Source organism: Hemicordylus capensis, chromosome 6 (assembly GCF_027244095.1).
Source record: "Hemicordylus capensis ecotype Gifberg chromosome 6, rHemCap1.1.pri, whole genome shotgun sequence".
NCBI classification, from domain to species: domain Eukaryota; kingdom Metazoa; phylum Chordata; class Lepidosauria; order Squamata; family Cordylidae; genus Hemicordylus; species Hemicordylus capensis.
The window spans coordinates 138,367,871-138,385,218 of NC_069662.1; the positions used below are offsets into that span (position 1 = coordinate 138,367,871).

Genomic DNA, 17,348 nt, shown 5'->3' on the forward strand with positions numbered 1-17,348 from the left:
TTTTTTTCACCCCCTTCCTGCTGCTGAGACAATCACTGCCTGAACTTGCTGTCGATTTGGGTACAAAACGATTTGTACCCAAATCTACCTGTTTCAGGAGATTTGTGGACAAAACAAATTGCCCCTGTGCTAGCTGGCCAGATCCGGACCCAAAACAAATTGAGGGCGATTTGATTCGGGTACAAATCAAATCAAAAAAATTGGTTCGTGCACATCCCTAATGTCCGCTCTGCTTGTGGGACAGATTGTCAGTCCCGCTCAGTTTACATTATGTAATAAAGTTTCACCCACACTGATTTATTGGAGCAGCTATTGGCTTATTATCTCTTGTTTACACAGTCAGACAGGTGTTATTGACTGGTTTGTTTTATCCAGACATCAAGTCCTTCCCAAGGACCTAGGATGGCTGGATTTTATTGTCAATGTTGTTGTTGTTATAGATATCGTCGCAGAATATAGGCTGTTCCCGGTAAAGCTGCTTTTTGTAATTGGCTGATGGTGATTTCTGTGGCCCCTATGGTGTTGAGGTGCTCTTCGAGGTCTTTTGGAACTGCACCCAGGGCGCCAATTACCACTGGGATTATTTGGGTCTTTTTCTGCCACAGCCTTTCAATTTCCATTTGTAGAGCTTTGTATTTGGTGATTTTTCTATTTCTTTTTCTTTTATTCTGCTATCCCCTGGTATTGCTATGTCGATTATTTTGACTTGTTTTTCTTTCTTCTCGACTACAGTTATATCTGGTGTATTGTGTGGCAGATGTTTGTCTGTTTGTAGTCAGAAGTCCCATAATATTTTTATATCTTCATTTTCTTCAACTTTTTCAATTTGATAGTCCCACCAATTTTTGGCAACAGCTAGCTTGTATTTTTTGCAGATGTTCCAGTGTATCATCCCTGCAACCTTGTCATGCCTTTGTTTGTAGTCAGTCTGTGTGATCTTTTTACAACAGCTGATCAGGTGGTCCACTGTTTCATCTGCTTCTTTACAAAGCTATTGTTTACACAAACTTGCTGTTTGTTGTGGATTTTTTGACTTTTTCTCTTATTGCATTTGTTCTTAGTGCCTGTTCTTGTGCAGCCAGTATTAAACCCTCTGTTTCTTTCTTCAAGTTGCAGCTATTGGCTTCTTCTTCTTCTTCTTCTTCTTCTTCCTACTACTACATTTATATCCCGCTCTTCCTCCAAGGATCCCAGAGCGGTGTACTACATACTTGAGTTTCTCCTCACAACAACCCTGTGAAGTAGGTTAGGCTGAGAGAGAAGTGACTGGCCCAGAGTCACCCAGCTAGTTTCATGGCTGAATGAGGATTTGAACTCGGGTCTCCCTGGTCCTAGTCCAACACTCTAACCACTACACCACGCTGGCTTATGTATTTCGTGGTGTGGGGGAAATGTGTACCTCGCCGCAAAATACAGGATTGCTTGATCAAAGTTTATATTCAGTCATCAGAATGGAAATAAAATATTAAGGTCATTCACATGACCTAATGGTGTGGGGCTGGGAAAGTGGGGGAGGTACGGCAGGATCACACCTACCATCCCCAAAGATTATTCTCAGCTGCTTTTTGGCTGTGCCACTCACGGGCCCACATGAACCATTCTGCTGGTAGTGGTGCGGCCATCTGGAGGCCAGGGAAATGAAGCCCGTCCTCTAGAAATCCCACAATGCACCATGCAAGAAGCGTGGCGCAATGGGGGATTTCCCTGCTGCCAGGTGCTCTGGCTGCCCAGCTCTGTGGTTGCTCAGGCTGCCGGCAGGCCGCTCAGGTACGGCTGCTTGTATGCATGCCCTCGTTGCTTTTCTTCACGTATATTAGAGGTTCATAGCAAAAGGGTTAGTGATTTTTTTTAAAATTTCAGAATGCAGTTTAGGTGATCAGCTGTCATCTCCAAATCTCTCTAAGGTAGTTTAATTTTTTTTTAAAATAACTGTCCAAACTCAAAAGTAATAACTGCTCTGTCTCCAAGCTTATAGTTTATAGCTGATGGTCTTTCCAAGACATTAATGATGGAAGGGATTGTTGCTGTCTGTTCCCCTTATCTCTTTTTCTGGTCATGGTGCCAGAAGGAGTGGCCAATAAGGAAACAGGCAACGGACTCATCTAGGTTAGACTATAGGAGTGAACACCCAGATAAAGCAAAGTACAGAAGCTGCCACAGTTTAAAAAATAAATACCCAGTGGTGAAGATACAATAAATCAGTAGCATTGAATTGGTCAGTCCAGTCATACATATTGTACGGGGAAGGAATTCTACTACGGAACAGTAATGTCTTCCTAATGTTCTGCTGAATCTTATGCAGGTTGTATTTCAAGGACGAATATTTGAACCTTGGACACCAGGTGAAACCATTGCTATTGATGATATCTCTGTCAGCAAAGGATGTTTTCTAACTTCTGGTAAGATGCCTTCTTTGAGCTGTGCTAAATGAGTCTGCTACACACTGTTAGAAATGTGGGGGAAATGCAAGAATAGGTCAGAGGCATTCTAAGGTCAGAAACCAGTAAACCAGTGGCTTGGGTCAGCTGCTTTACATGTATTTGCACAGCTACATGCGGCAAGCTGTTGGTGTGCAACGGATGTCACAGGGAGAATTCAAATTGTGTATCATTGCAAATCTGCCTGGTGCTGTACAACACAAACTGGTTTAATAATAATAATAATAATAATAATAATAATAATAATAATAATTCAATTTCTATACCGCCCTTCCAATAATGGCTCAGGGCGGTTTACAAAGAGAAATAACAAACAAATAAGATGGCTCCCTGTCCCCAAAGGGCTCACATTCTAAAAAGAAACATAAAACACACACCAGCAACAGTCACTGGAAGTACTGTCTGGGGGTGAATAGGGCCAGTTACTCTCCCCCTGCTAAATAAAGAGAATCACCACATTAAAAGGTGCCTCTTTGCCAAGTTAGCAGGAGATGTGTTTAGTGTGTGATACCCACTACATGCAGACGGCTCCCCTGCTGTTGTCTCTCTGCGCACTTGGAACTGTAGGGGATAATTTGAATCAACCCCTTATTCAGCAAAGAAACCCAGTTTGATGAGAACAGAGTTCAGGCAGAAAATCAGGAGACAATTGCTTAAAGGTCTAAAAAAAGGTAGAGGTTTATTTAAAGAAGTTACAAACTTAGATAGAAAGCCTGCACCCTGTTCTAGCTACCTCATAGTGGAAGGAAGAAGAAGGAACAGAGAAGCACCACGAGCATGGAATGGGTACAATCCCGGATGGGTCTGGGCTGCCATCTCTATGATTACAATTCCAAAACCTGCATGAAACCACAGTTATGGCCGCATCCACGTTTGGTTGTAACGTTACCGCTGAAAATCCTAAGATTGTGGTTGTGAGACTCACTACAAACCAAAGGTTCAAATGGGAGTTTGGCAAGGGAAACTGCAGGTCCCTTTTGCCATGCAACTGCGGTTGCATGCATTCGGATGTTCACAAATTCAAACCTCTGCCCCATTTAACTGTGGTTTCGCCTTATGTGCAAATGCGACCATACAGTCTAACGCTACTCCTAAAGCCCCTAGTGGTCAATAGGAGTTATTGGTGTTGGTGCTTATGGTGTCACATCTCCAAAAGGAACTTCAGAAATAGCAGGCCCACAAGTATAGACACCTACAAAGGACTACATCGACAGGAGAGTTTTAACATCTATAAGTCTATACATACATATAACCAAAGCTACTGTTTCTCACCAGATTATCTACTTTCCTGCTAGTTCTATCATGTATTCACTTGCAGTTACTCAGGGATTGCTGGAAATGGAATACATCATATGGCTGACAGGTCAGTGGTACAGCACATGTATGTGGAAGGTCCCATGTTCAATCCCTGGTATCTCCAGTAAAATGATGAGTTAGCAGATGATAAGAAAGACCTCTGCCTGAGTCACCAAAAAGCTGCTGCCAGTCAGAGCAGACAATGGTGGGCTAGATAGGCCAATTGTTTGACTCAGAGTAAAGTAGTGTATACTACTCTACATCTTGCAAGATGCCATCTTACAAGTAGATTTTATTAACCTATCTTGCAATGCTCTTTCATTCTTATTAACTTTTAGGGACTCTGCAATTAAGAAGAGAAAGCAATGCTGGAGTTCAAGGCAGATGATGTATCACCCTAAATAAAATACTGGAAGTCCCCAATTTATAAACGGGTTACGTTCCAAAAGTTCATTTGTCAGGCAACTGTTCATAAATCAGAACACATATAGTTCCTAAGAGCAACAACTGGTTTGTATGTGTGGGTTGGTGTTTGTAAGTTGGAGACTTCCTTAATGTATTATATTATGAAACTTTGTACACGTGGCCCTCATTATCCATAGTCCTGGCACCCGTGGTTTCTTGTATCCGCAGCCGGGCAATGGATACCCAATCTCATTATATGTAGTTGAAAAACTAGAAGAAATTTGTCTATCCGTGGTTTCTGGGTAGCTAGAAGTGACCTCCAAGGTATTTTCCGGCCACCATTTTGCTGAATGGAGCCATTTTGTGGCCCTTCTTCCAAAAAAATCTCCCCCCCCCCATTGTAATTTTTTGCAGAAAATTGGCAGAACTAGGAGCTTGGGGTGGCATTGCTGGAGAGCACGGTGAAGTACTTTATTTCTCTTATTTCTGCCTTTTAAGCCTTTTCCCCCACCTCCAGAAACATAACCCCACAATTCCCATTGCCTCAAGGTATTGTTATCCGTGCTTTTGTTATCCGTAGCTGTAGCTGAGAATAGAACCCCCGCAGATAATGAGGGCCACTTGTATGTATGTACTGATGTTTGTAAGCCGGATGCTTGTAACTCCACTGTATTCTAAATAACTGTCTACCTTACAATATTTGACTTTACTTACAGATCCCTGGAGTGGCTAGCCAACAAGTAAACAACAACAACAACAACACACAAACACACACACACACACACACACACAGAGTAGATTTGCCTGGTACATTCAAGACCTTGGAATTGCAAAGTTCAAAGATGTCCTAAAATTGCCTTTTGAATGGGCCAGTATGATGTAGCACCAGGGGCCCATCAGTTTATTTTACTGTGGTGATTCATGTTATATTCAGGAATTTAGTATTTATGTCTCAGATAAATTTAGCTTCTGCAAACAGTTCTGTGCATGGGAGGCCAAAACAAGCATGTCTCCCGAGATGGAAGCAAAAATACTTCTCTACAATACATATGCAATTTCCAAAAATATTTTAGGATACTGAGCAATGCTGTTGTGTTGTAGGGGCAACATTAAAATTTTAATCTCCTAGGAATATGGTACTACTGTATTATTTATTTCACATAGCACCTTTAGCAAAATTGGGAAACTATACTTTTAGGGCATGCATTATAATAAACAGATGTTTATTTGTGCTATCCTGCATTTGGGATTTGAGGACACACAAGCAAAATATATGAGGCACTTACTCGCCTAGCAGAATGTAGACTGTTGTTGATTTCTGAACAGAGCTGAAATATTGAACATATTCATTTGTTAACTTACTTTCACTGTAATGCCTTTACCCAGGAAAAAGATGTCAAAATCAAGCATCTGATTCTAAGCATCCTGTCTCTGTTATGGCTTAATTGAATAGATATGGAGTTGAGATGAATATTATGGTTGATCAACATGGGAATTTGCTTTCTGTGGTGTGTTTTACACCCTGATCCACCTGAACACAAAGCAGCACTTGCATCATGAATCAGGGCCATTATTTAAGTGAGTTGTTCCAAACTTCCAATTGTCTGACAATGATATCAAGTAGCACAGAGCAACTTATTTATTTATTTTTATTTCTTTAAAATATTTATACCCATTCCTCCAGTACACTACTACTCCGGGTGGCTTGCAAAAATAAAATAGTACAATATACAATAAAAGTAATAAAATTAACCAAATTGAGTAAACAAGTTGAGTAAAGTCAGGTTAAAAACCACAATCAGAATTAAGTTCAAATTAAAAGTTACTTTAAAAGCTAAAAACTGAAAATTATAAAAACTAAAAACTAAAGAACCTACCAGATATAACCAAAGATGGAGCATTAAAAGCCCCCTTTAAAAGGTGTGTCTTTAGTTGTTCTTGTTGTTTTTAAACACTGAGGGAGGGAACATGGCGAAGCTCTTCAGAGAGGGTGTTCCAAAGTCGAGGGGCCACAAATGAAAAGGCCCGGTCTCTTGTCCCCGCCAACTGGATTTCTGTTATTGGCAAGGCCATGAGCAGGGCCTGAAATGATGAGTGGATGGCCCTGTCAGATTTATATGGGTGAATGCGGTCCGACAGGTACCCCAGCCACAAGCCATGTTGAGCTTTAAAGGTCAAGACCAGCACCTTGAATCTAGCCCGGAAGCAGACCGGTAACCAATGAAACTGCCATAGAATGGGTGTGATACTCATGAAACGATTTACACCCACGAGCATCCTTGCAGCAGCATTCTGGACCAGCTGAAGCTTCTGAACAGTTTTCAAGGCCAGCCCCACGTAGAGCTCATTGCAGTAGTCCAATCTGGATGCTACCAACGCATGAGTGACGGAGGTCAGGTCTGACTTCTCCAAGTAGGGTCACAGCTGGCGTACCAGCTGTAGTTAGTAAAAGGCACTTCTGCACACGACCACCACCTGCACCTCCAAGGACAATGTCAGGCCCAGCACCGCCAAGCTGCGGACTTTGTTTTTCAGAGGGAGACATCGTGCAACTTACTGCATGATGACATCAGTATACATGATAAAAATGCTTACACATTGTTGAATGTTGGTGGTGTGGAAAGACAATATATGAGAACCCCATTATTCTTACGGTTCTATTCCATGGGGACAGGCGGGTAGCAAATCAGCGAATAATGGGGCATTAAAGTGAATGCAAATTGAGGGTTAGATTCCCACACCACCCCAATTCAGCCAAAAATCGCTTCTCCCATTTCTAAAAAAAGAAACGAGCCATAAAATGGTGACTGAAGTCAAAATGGTGGCCGGAAATGACTTCCAAGGCCACCCCAACTCACGGATACACGGGTTTAACCCTTTTATTGCTGCCCCCCCACAAATGCTGAGGTCAGGTGTCCATTACCTGAACATGGATATGCGAAACTGTGGGTGCAGGACCCGCGATCAACGAGGTTCTCCTGTACTGTCACTAAAAAAATCTTACACAAGAATGTGGGCAGATTTGATTGTAATTAACAAATATATTGCAGGTATTTCATTTACATGAATGTCAAAACTGGAAATATTTATTTGTAACTTTTCTATCCTGCTTTTCCAGGACAGCCCATCCTCTGGGCAGTCATCTTGGGCACCAATTCTTCAGCAGGTGCATAAACAGTGATAAGATACAGCGCTGTCAATTATTCTTTCTCTCTCTCTTGTGTTGTACCTTTTAAATACTGCACAGTCATGTAAGATGTAGTACTGCACCCTGCTCCCCAAAGAGTCTGCATAGTCTACACCCCCAAATACAGTCTCTTTTGCCCATTACAAGTCCCAATAAATAGCTAGTCTTCTAAGCTGCACTCCCTCTCCTGAATATGAATTGCTGCCTCAGCATTTCTGAAAAGAAATGGTCTCAGACTGGATTTCCAAATTAACAGCAGCAGCATTTCCATCTCTGAAGTGTTACAGTGTTCCTGTGCAAAAGCCTGGGGACTCTCTCGCACTGTATCCTCAAACCAGTGCAGGCTAGTCATTGGCCCATCTATACAGTCTGGCCATTCAACCCAGTACTTACTGTGCTGGGTCGTAACCTGGGAGATGATTTTGATCTGCCAGTTCTGGATGGGGCCAGACTTCCCCAGCAGGAACAGGCACGCAGCTTCTGGACACAAACCTCTCCCTGGTGTCCCAGGTTGAGACAGTGGCCAGAGGTGCCTTTTATCAGCTTCAGCTCATACGCCAGCTGGGTCTGTATCTTGAGATAAATGACCTCAGGACAGTAGTACATCTGCTGGTCACCTCCAGACTTGACTACTGCAATGCGCTCTATGTGGGGCTGTCTTTGTACATAGTCCAGAAACTGCAGTTGGTCCAGAATGTGGCAGCCAGGTTGGTCTCTGGGTGATCTCGGAGAGACCATATCACTCCTGTCTTAAAAGTTCTACACTGGTTGCCAATAGGTTTCCAGGCAAAATACAAAGTCTTGGTTATAACCTATAAATCCCTAAACAGCTTGGGCCCTGGGTATTTAAGAGAATGTCTTCTTCGCTATGAGCCACACTGCCCACTGAGATCATCAGGAGAGGTTTGTCTGCGGTTGCCACCGGCTCGTTTAGTGGCTACTCAGGGACAGGCCTTCTCCATTGCTGCTCCGAGGCTTTGGAACACGCTTCCTGCTGGAATAAGAGCCTCACCATCTCTGACAACTTTTAAAAAGGCAGTCAAGACACACTTGTTCTCCCAGGCTTTTAATTAGATACTGATTTAATTGCTTGATTTGTAATAGTTTTAACTTTTTAAATTCTAAATTGTTGTAATGTTTTATCACTTTTATTTGTTATTTTTATTGTTTTGTTGTAAGCTGCCCAGAGACTTGCAGTTTGGGCAGTATACAAATTAGATAGATGGATAGATGGATGAGCAGCCTGTGTGGCTCAAGTTAAAGCTGGGGCTCTGTGCTTTTTGGCGCACACACACACCCACACCCAGCCAGCCAAGGTCAAACTTCACTTAGGGCACTAAAAACCCTAGGATCAGCCCTGTACTTTCCCGTTCAAAAATAAAGTTTCTAAGCAGCTCACTGGTACAATTTAAGCACTCAATTCAATTAAAACATGTAACAAGACCCAAGAAGCAGAAATAAAAGGCAAATCATAAGCCAATCAGCAGGCATAAAAACAAGAACAAAACAGAAAGAGCAGCATTAAAATATTATCCATTAAAAGCCTGGGAGAATGCAATTGTCTTTGTCACCTGAAAACTAATAAAACAGGTACCAGATGAGTGTTTATGGGGAGAATATCCCACAACTGGGGCGTCACCATAGAGAAGGCACTGTCTGTGCCTAACTTCGAAGGTGGGACTTTTCGATACAGATCTTAATGCATGGGTAGGTTTATATGGAAAGTTAATGTTTTGTTAATATTAAATTGGAACTCATCTGCTCAACATAGTGCTACAACAACATGCTCCATAAAACTTATTTTAAGGTTGGGTTCTGATATCATGGCGGCAAGTAAGTAGGAAGGAACCGCTGGTTCCTGGCAAGCGTGTGATGCCAGTGCAAGCCTGTACTTCATCCCCTTCAGTATCATCTGAACATGTTGGATCCCCTCTACCACCCAAATTGGTGGCAGAAGGGACCTGACATTGTCCACCTGGCATTGGTGGGTTCAGAAGACACAGAAGGGGTGCAAGTGTGATCCAGCGTGGTGTAGTGGTTAGATTTCTGGACTAGGACCGGGGAGACCCAAGTTCAAATCCCCATTCAGCCATAAAACTAGCTGGGTGACTCTGGGCCAGTCACTTCTCTCTCAGCCTAACCTACTTCACAGGGTTGTTGTGAAAGAGAAACTCAAGTATGTAGTACACCGCTCTGGGCTCTTTGGAGGAAGAGCGGGATATAAATGTAATAGTAATAATAATAATAATAATAATAATAATAATAATAATAATAATAAGAAGAAGAAGAAGAAGAAGAAGAAGAAGAAGAAGTGCCAGTTTACGCCAGGAACATAGGAACACAGGAAGCTGCCACATACTGAGTCAGACCATAGGTCCATCTAGCTCAGTATTGTCTCACAGACTGGCAGCGACCTCACAAAGGCTGCAGGCAGGAATCTCTCCTAGCCCTATCTTGGAGTTGCCATGGAGGGAACTTGGAACCTTCTGCTCTTCCCAGAGCAGCTCCATCCCCTAAGGGGAATATCTTACAGTGCTCACATATCAAGTCTCCCATTCATATGTAACCAGGGTGGTCTCTGCTTAGCTAAGGGGACCAGCCATGGTTGCTTCCAGAAGACCAGTTCTCCTCTAACATGTGCTTGCTGAGAACTGGCAGTTCCTCCTACTTTCTTGCCACCATGATGTCCGAACCCACCCAAAGTATCTGTGTGCAGAAGTTCAGATGTCCAGCTCTTTCAAATCTCACTGTGAATGGGCTCACTAACCTTGGGAACAGGATTTATACGTATGTTTTTCAAACCAGAGAAGGCAGATTTATACGCATGTTTTTCAAGGCAGAGAAGACATAAGTCTCTGGTATTCAAGCCAAAGACAAAAAAAATCTCGTATTTGAGTTGACCTGGATTGTACAATTGGTGCAGAGTCTTTAGCGGAGGTATCCAGTAACTCCTCTTGTGTGGATAAATTGGATCAGTTTCAGTTTGTGATTCCTGCTCTCTTGACCCTTGTCTAGCATGGCTTATATTATCAAGCAGGGAGATTGTTGAAGAGGGCCTGGATGAGATCATAAATGCTTCTTTGAGGAAATGCTTCTTTGAGGGAAGGTAGTATGTCTCCTTGTTTAAAGGAGGGAATTATTAGACCTCTATTGAAGAAGCTTACATTTGATCCCTCAGAGTTGAGCAATTATAGGTCTGTTTCCAATCTTCCGTGATTGAGAAGATGGTGGCTTCTCAACTCCAGGCAGCCTTGGATAAAACAGATTATCTAGACCCATTTCAAACTAGTTTTTTGGCAGGCTTTGGGGTGGAGACTGTCTTGGTTGGCCTGATGGATGATCTCCAAAGGGGAATTGACAGCAGAAGTGTAACTGTTGGTACTTTTGGATCTCTTGGTGGCTTTTAATACCATCGACCAGGTTATCCTTTTGAATCACCTGAGGAGACTGGGCATAGGGGGCACTGATTTGCAGTAGTTCACTCATACTTCTTGTGCAGATTCCAGAAGGTGTTACTTGGAGACTGTTTCTCTATGAAGAGAAATCTTAATATGCAGCAAGAGTTTTGTATGGTGTCCCTCTGGGCTTCATTTTGTTTCCAGTGCTTTTTAACATCTACTTGACACCACTGGGAGAGATCATCAGGGATTTGGTGCAGGGTGTTATCAGTACACTGATGACAACAAGATCTATTTCTCCATGTCAGCTTTATCAGGTGATGACATAACTTCCCTGAATGCTTGCCTAGAGGTAGTAATGGGCTTGAGGAGGGATAGCAAACTGATACTGAATCCAAACAAGCCAGAGGTGCTCATTGTAGGAAGCTGCAGTTCAGGAAATGGGATAGATCTGCTGGTTCTGAATGAGGTTACACTCCCCCGGAAGGAACAGGTCCGCAGTTTGGGAGTACTTCTGGACTCAGTGCTCTCTCTGATACCTTAGGTGGAGGTCAGGAGTGCTTTCTATCAGCTTCAGCTGGTTTGTCAATTTTACCTTTTCCTGGAAGTGAGTGACAGTGGTGCACATGCTGGTAATCTCCAGGCTTGACTACTGCAATGCACCCTATGTGAGGCTGCCTTTGTATGTAGCCCGGAAACTGCAACTGGTGCAGAATACTGCTGCCAGAATGGTCTCTGGGTTGTCTCAAGAGACCATATTACTCCAGTTTTAAAAGAACTACGCAGGCTACCAGTAGGTTTCTGGGCAAAATACAAAGTGCTAGTTATTACCTATAAAGCCCTTAATGTCTTAGACCCAGGATATTTAGGAGAATGCCTTCTTTGATATGAACCCTGCTGCCTATTAAGATCTTTGGGGGTGAGGGGTTGTCTTAGAGTGCCACCAGCTCATCTGGTGACGAATCAGAGACGAGCCTCTCTGTATTTGCCCCGGAGTTGTGGAACGCACTTCCTGCTGAGATTAGAGCTGCTCCATCCCTGTTGGCTTTTAGGAGACAACTGAAGACATATCTCTTCAGCCAGGCTTTTTAGCTATTTAGTGGTTATCAGCTATTTTGTTTTGAACTTTTATACTATGTTTTAAGCTGTAATTTTTTTGTTTTGTTTTGTTTTAATGTTATAAATCACCTAGAGACTTTGGTAGTGTGCGGCATACAAATATGCTAAATAAATAAATATAAAGTCTCCAGGTGAGAGAATGAAATCTGAGACTATCAGTCTAACAAAGGGGAAGTAGAGTAAAGAAAGTGTAGTCAGAGAGGGGATTCCCTTCCTCACTCTCTCTCCTTAGTGCCCCTAGTTGTCAATAGGGTTGCTGGTGCTAAGAGACAATGCCATTAGGAGCTGCATCTCCAGCACTATGATAGTGAAAAAGCAATTTTCTGTATGTCTAGGTTTAAGCCTCCCCAGTGTACCTTCTTTTCCCCCATCTGCAACAGCCCACCTTTTCTCTGCTTTTAGCTTTTCTACTGCTATCTTTTGCTATTGCTTTATCCTCCCCTACATGACAAATTCCAGCCTGAGGCCTTCGGACAATCATTTCTTCTCCAATAATCTATCTACCTCCAATTTTGGCTTAGCTTCTTAATCCTCAGTTGAACTTTTCTTTCAAAAAGTTAAAATTGGCTGACAAGAGATTAGGGAGTTAAGTTAGGATAAATAGTTTATATGGCGGGCAAGACATTAGGAGAAAGAATGCTCTTTTAGGGACATAGGAGGCTACCATATACTGAGTCAGACCATAGGTCCATCTAGCTCAGTACTAGATAGCCCATCTAGCTCAGTCCATCTGGCACAGACTGGCAGCGGCTTCTCCAAGGTTCCAGACAGGGCTCTTTCCCAACCCTACCTGGAGATGCCAGGGAGGGAACTTTGGAACCTTCTGCTCTTCCCAGAGCAGCTCCATCCCCTGAGGGGAATATCTTACAGTGCTCACACATCAAGTCTCCCATTCATATGCAACCAGGGTGGACCCTGCTTAGCTAAGGGGACAAGTCATGCTTGCTACCACAAGACCAGCTCTCCTCTGGTTGATAATGTACTCCATATACTTCCAAACTCCTAAAACATTCATCTATCAAAGTACTTTCATAAACCTTCAAGGAATGTTTGCTGATAGACTCCATGAGTCCCAACCATGTCAGTATATCCACCCATTACCTGTTTGATGTAGCAGTGCTGCCTTGGGGTGGTGATCTTGACAGTGGTTTTTAAGTCTGCAAGGAATTGTGTGGTCCCTGCGCTAGTCCACAGGTCACAGCTCAGGGAAGCTTCCCAGCCTTGAGGCCAAAGGAGCCATGCAATCCCTGATCTTGTATGATACAGCTGAGAGAAGTCCCCAGTCCTCTGAACTAAAGCTTGGGCAAAGTCCCTTTATAGAAGCCCTCCCCCCAGCCCATGTGATGAGCCCTTCTCACCATCTCCAGGATTGTACAGTCTCATGAGCTATAGTGGGAGGGCTTACATAGAATAGAAATAAAAAGTCTTTCAATCCTTTAAATCAGACAGTGAGGGAGCTTCTCTGAGCTAAACGAAGAAATGATAATGTGTTCCACAAAATTGGGAGGAATCTCTTAGAATTATATGCATCATAATGGTTGTCTCATCTGGGCACTTTCCAGACTAGACCCGACAACGGGGTCACGTCGTATCTTGGAAGTGTGCTTCCACACTTCCTGCGTTGTGACACTGCAGTCCCTACGTGGACAGCAGGGTACTGTTCACATTTCCAATGCCTTATTTCAAATTTCATTGCTGCGAAATAGAGCTAGGACGTTGTATGTCCAGCATGAAAAAGTTGCTGTTCTTTCGGGTTGTTAGTTGCTGTGAGACTGCTCTCCATACTGTTTACGTTTTGAATGTGCCTGAATGGAGGCATTTTGCTGCTGATGAACAGCTAGTCTGGAAAGCTCCCAGGAGACTGACACATTCGGGCACTATAATTAAAGTTCTTCTATTTTCTTTGGTATACCCCACACCCACTTAAATCCTTGCATCTCTGGCCTCCTGGGGAAAAACCACCCTGTATAACCTGCAGGTTATATGCAGAAAAATAGGTAGTTTTAATAATTTGGGAGTGTGAGGGTATATCAATGTATTGTTATTACTATTATTGCCATTTTCTGGTATTGTGTATTATTTTGAATGTTGAATAATGGAAATATATATTGAATAAATTGCTAGTAACAAACAAAATCAGACAAGGGATTGTACAGCTCCTTTGCTCCTGAGGTTGGGAACTTTCATGAACTGTGCTAGCCCCTGGTTACAAGAATTGGCCTCTGAGAGGTTGTGACTAGTGACCAGGATTTGGGGGGAAAGAAGGCAAACACTCTTATTTTGGTGTTATTTGCTTAGCATGTTGACAAAAATTTCTCCCTCACTGAACGCTCACATTTTGACACGAACATTGAAACTTATGTAAATTCTGCTCAGCTCCACCAAATACCCTACTCTTCAAAGGCATATCCATCCTGCTGTAGTGCAGAAGAAACTAATTAAGCGTGATTCTTGTTGACTTTTTCTCAGACTGACCTCTCTACATTTTGAGTCCTTTGTGAAGATTGCAGTTGGAAGTGCTTAGCATGCAGAGTGGGTTCATCTTTTTCATGTGTACTTAAAGATGGCAAATGACACATCGATTCTTTCATAGCAGTACAGTTAAAGTTGGATATAAGGCTTTTGAGAAGAGAACATTTAATATCATTAAGGTGGCCAGACAGTGCTTAGTTGTGTAGCCTAGAAGAGTAAATGTTTGGAGCTCAAAGGTTTAGAAGAAAACTGCTTCGGTTGTTAAGAATAATTAAGAACCCACTGTTGCTAATGCTGATTTCTTTCTGAAGGATTTCTCGTTTCAAAGGGGTTATGTGCATGTGTGGAAGGAGAAATAATAGTAGAAACTTATTTCTCCTTTTTAAGCAAACATTTGCATTGCAAGATCAAACTGCACATTGCTACACATACATATAATGAAGCCTTGACTTTTAAAAAATGTAAAGCAGCCATGAAAAGCTTATCAGTATGGAGTGGAAGAATGGCGGGGAAGGGATTCTCCACCCGTTTCCCAGCAGATGTTAATCAGCTCAAAACCATTCTCTAGATGCATTTCTCCCAAAAAGCTCTAATTGTGTAGTTTATTTATTTATTTTATTTAAAATATTTTTATTTATTTTTTAAAAAATTATACCGCCCAAAACTTACGTCTCTGGGAGGTTTACAACAAGATAAAACATTAGAACATTAATTAAAAACAAAAACAAGAAATTTAAAACACAACAATTTAATTTTAAAAAACAACCAATATTCTAAAACAACACTAAAAACAATCAAAACAGTATCAGTTAAAAGCCTGGGCAAAGAGATGCCTCTTTAAAGACTTTAAAAATTATCAGAGATGGGGAGGCTCTTATTTGACTAGGGAGTGCATTCCAAAGCCTCGGGGCAGCAACGGAGAAGGCCCGTCCCTAAATAGCCACCAGACGAGCTGGTGGCAACTGCAGACGAACCTCTCCTGATGATCTCAGTGGGTGGTGGGGTTCATAACGAAGAAGACGTTCTCTTAAATACCCAGGGCTCAAGCTGTTTAGGGCTTTATAGGTTACTAGCCAACCCGCACAGAGCATCTGTGCACTCTTTGGGGGCCTGCTGTTTCCCCCTCCTGCCCCACTCTCTCTTGCCCCCTTCTCCTCCCTCCTGCCCCACTCTTGCCCCCTCCCTCCTGCCCCACTCTCTCTTGCCCCCTCCCCTCCCTCCGCCCCCACTCTCTTTGCCCCTCTCCCCCTCCCTCCGGCCCCCTCCCCCACTCTCTTTTGCCCCCTCTCCCTCCCACCACAGCCAGGTCCTTCTTACTGGGGCAGTGGTGGGCCAAAAGGTTTCCCTCCCATCCTGGCCTTCGATGCTGCCTCTTCCATATCTGGGACAGCCAGGCCAGGCTGTCCCGCTGCCTCCGCCTTCCGCTTGGTCGGGCCGCTGCCACCGCCTCTCATACCTGGGATGGCCTGGCCTGGCCAGGCCAGGCTGTCCCGCCGCCTCTGCCTCCCCCTTGGTCGGGCCTCTGCCGCCGCCTCTCATACCTGGGATGGCCTGGCCTGGCCAGGCCAGGCCGTCCCACCACCTCCCGCTTGGTCAGGCCACCACCTCTCATACCTGGCCAGGCCAGGCTGCCCCACCACCTCCCGCTAGGTCTTCCGTATCCCGCTCTTCAGTATCTGGGACAGTCTGGCCTGGACAAGACAGGCCGTCCCACTGCCTCCGCCTCCCAGCAGCCAGCCGAGGCCACCTCCTCTGGCTGTTTTGCGGCCCGCTCCACCCCCACCGCCACCATTTTTTCTTTCCCCTCAACAATTGCTGGGCCCAGGAACTCTTGCAATGTGTCGCGAGAGTTCTGCAGCCAAATCTAGGACACGCACCAGCTAAGTGAATTAAACATATAGATAACTAACACCTTGTATTTTGCCCAGAAACATATCGGCAGCCAGTGTAAATCCTTCAATACAGGAGTAATATGGTCTCTTCTAGATGATCCAGAGACCAGCCTGGCTGCTGCATTCTGAACCAACTGTAGTTTCCGGACTACATACAAGGGCAGCCCCACATACAGTGCATTACAGTAATCCAGTCTGGAGGTTACCAGCAGATGTACCACTGTTTTGAGGTCATCTGTCTCAAGAAATGGATGCAGCTGGCATATCAGCTGAAGCTGATGGAAGGCAGCTCTGGCCACTGCCTCAACCTGGGCATTTATCTACTTTGCATTTATCTACTATGCAAAGTATTTATCTACTTTGTATTTATGAGCATGCAAAATTGAGAAAGTATATTTAGGACATTATAATTTACAAATCCCCCCTTTCAGAAATGTACAATTTGTATATTTTTTTAAAAGTGTGTGGAGGGGGGGAGAGAGAATCTGAAACTGAATATTATACATCTTAATAAATAACATATTTTCATGCCGCATTCCTGTCAGAAAGCATGAAAACCATCCCTCCCTGTCAAGTAACGTGACTTCAGATAACACTAAGGAGCTGGGGTCCCACTGTTAGCTGATACGGGTGCTAAGTTTTCTTTTGAACATTCACAATTCCTGACACCTTTTTTCCACTTTTTAGATCTCTTTCAGTTGACCTCCTAAGAGCATGACCTAAATATAGCCAGCATATTATTTGATTTTATATAGGAAGCCGTACTGGGGTTCATTATATTCAAGCCTTGATTGCTAACGAAGGTGGGCATTTTGCAATGTAATATTGGGAACAGTATAATGGAACAGTATAATGGCATTTTGGAGCATTTATAGCTGAAAAGATCATATCCACACATCTTTTCTGGGAGTAATATCATGAGCAAGACCAGCCCATTCCAATGTAACCCATGTGTCTTTGTGTATGTTATCATGGGTCACTTCAGTGTTAGAATATTTCCATTTAATATTTGGAGCATTGGCAAAGACTTGTTTTTGAGAATGTCAGCTTCTCTGTGGAGTTGACATCTTGTGAACCAGATGCTGGACTCATACCTTTAAATCCCCTGATGCTGCACAACATAAGGCAACTTTGGCTCTTT

General features: G+C 43.3%; 1 protein-coding gene across 12 annotated transcripts in view; it reads left to right on the forward strand.

Annotated features, from left to right (window-relative positions):
• The window catches only part of MALRD1 (MAM and LDL receptor class A domain containing 1), a 450,491-nt gene that overhangs the window by 62,231 nt on the left and 370,912 nt on the right, over window positions 1-17,348 (forward strand). For 9 of the 12 annotated variants that reach the window (XR_008310576.1, XM_053266536.1, XM_053266535.1 and 6 more), the window contains one exon: window positions 2,303-2,399. Coding sequence is in view for 11 of the 12 variants with exons in the window: in XM_053266536.1 (XP_053122511.1) it covers window positions 2,303-2,399 (97 nt within the window). In the remaining variant the exon portion in view is untranslated. Of the gene's footprint in view, window positions 1-2,302; window positions 2,400-5,630; window positions 5,718-9,999; window positions 10,114-17,348 lie in introns of those variants that run through there. The other 3 variants (XM_053266539.1, XM_053266541.1, XM_053266538.1) reach the window with 3 other exon arrangements.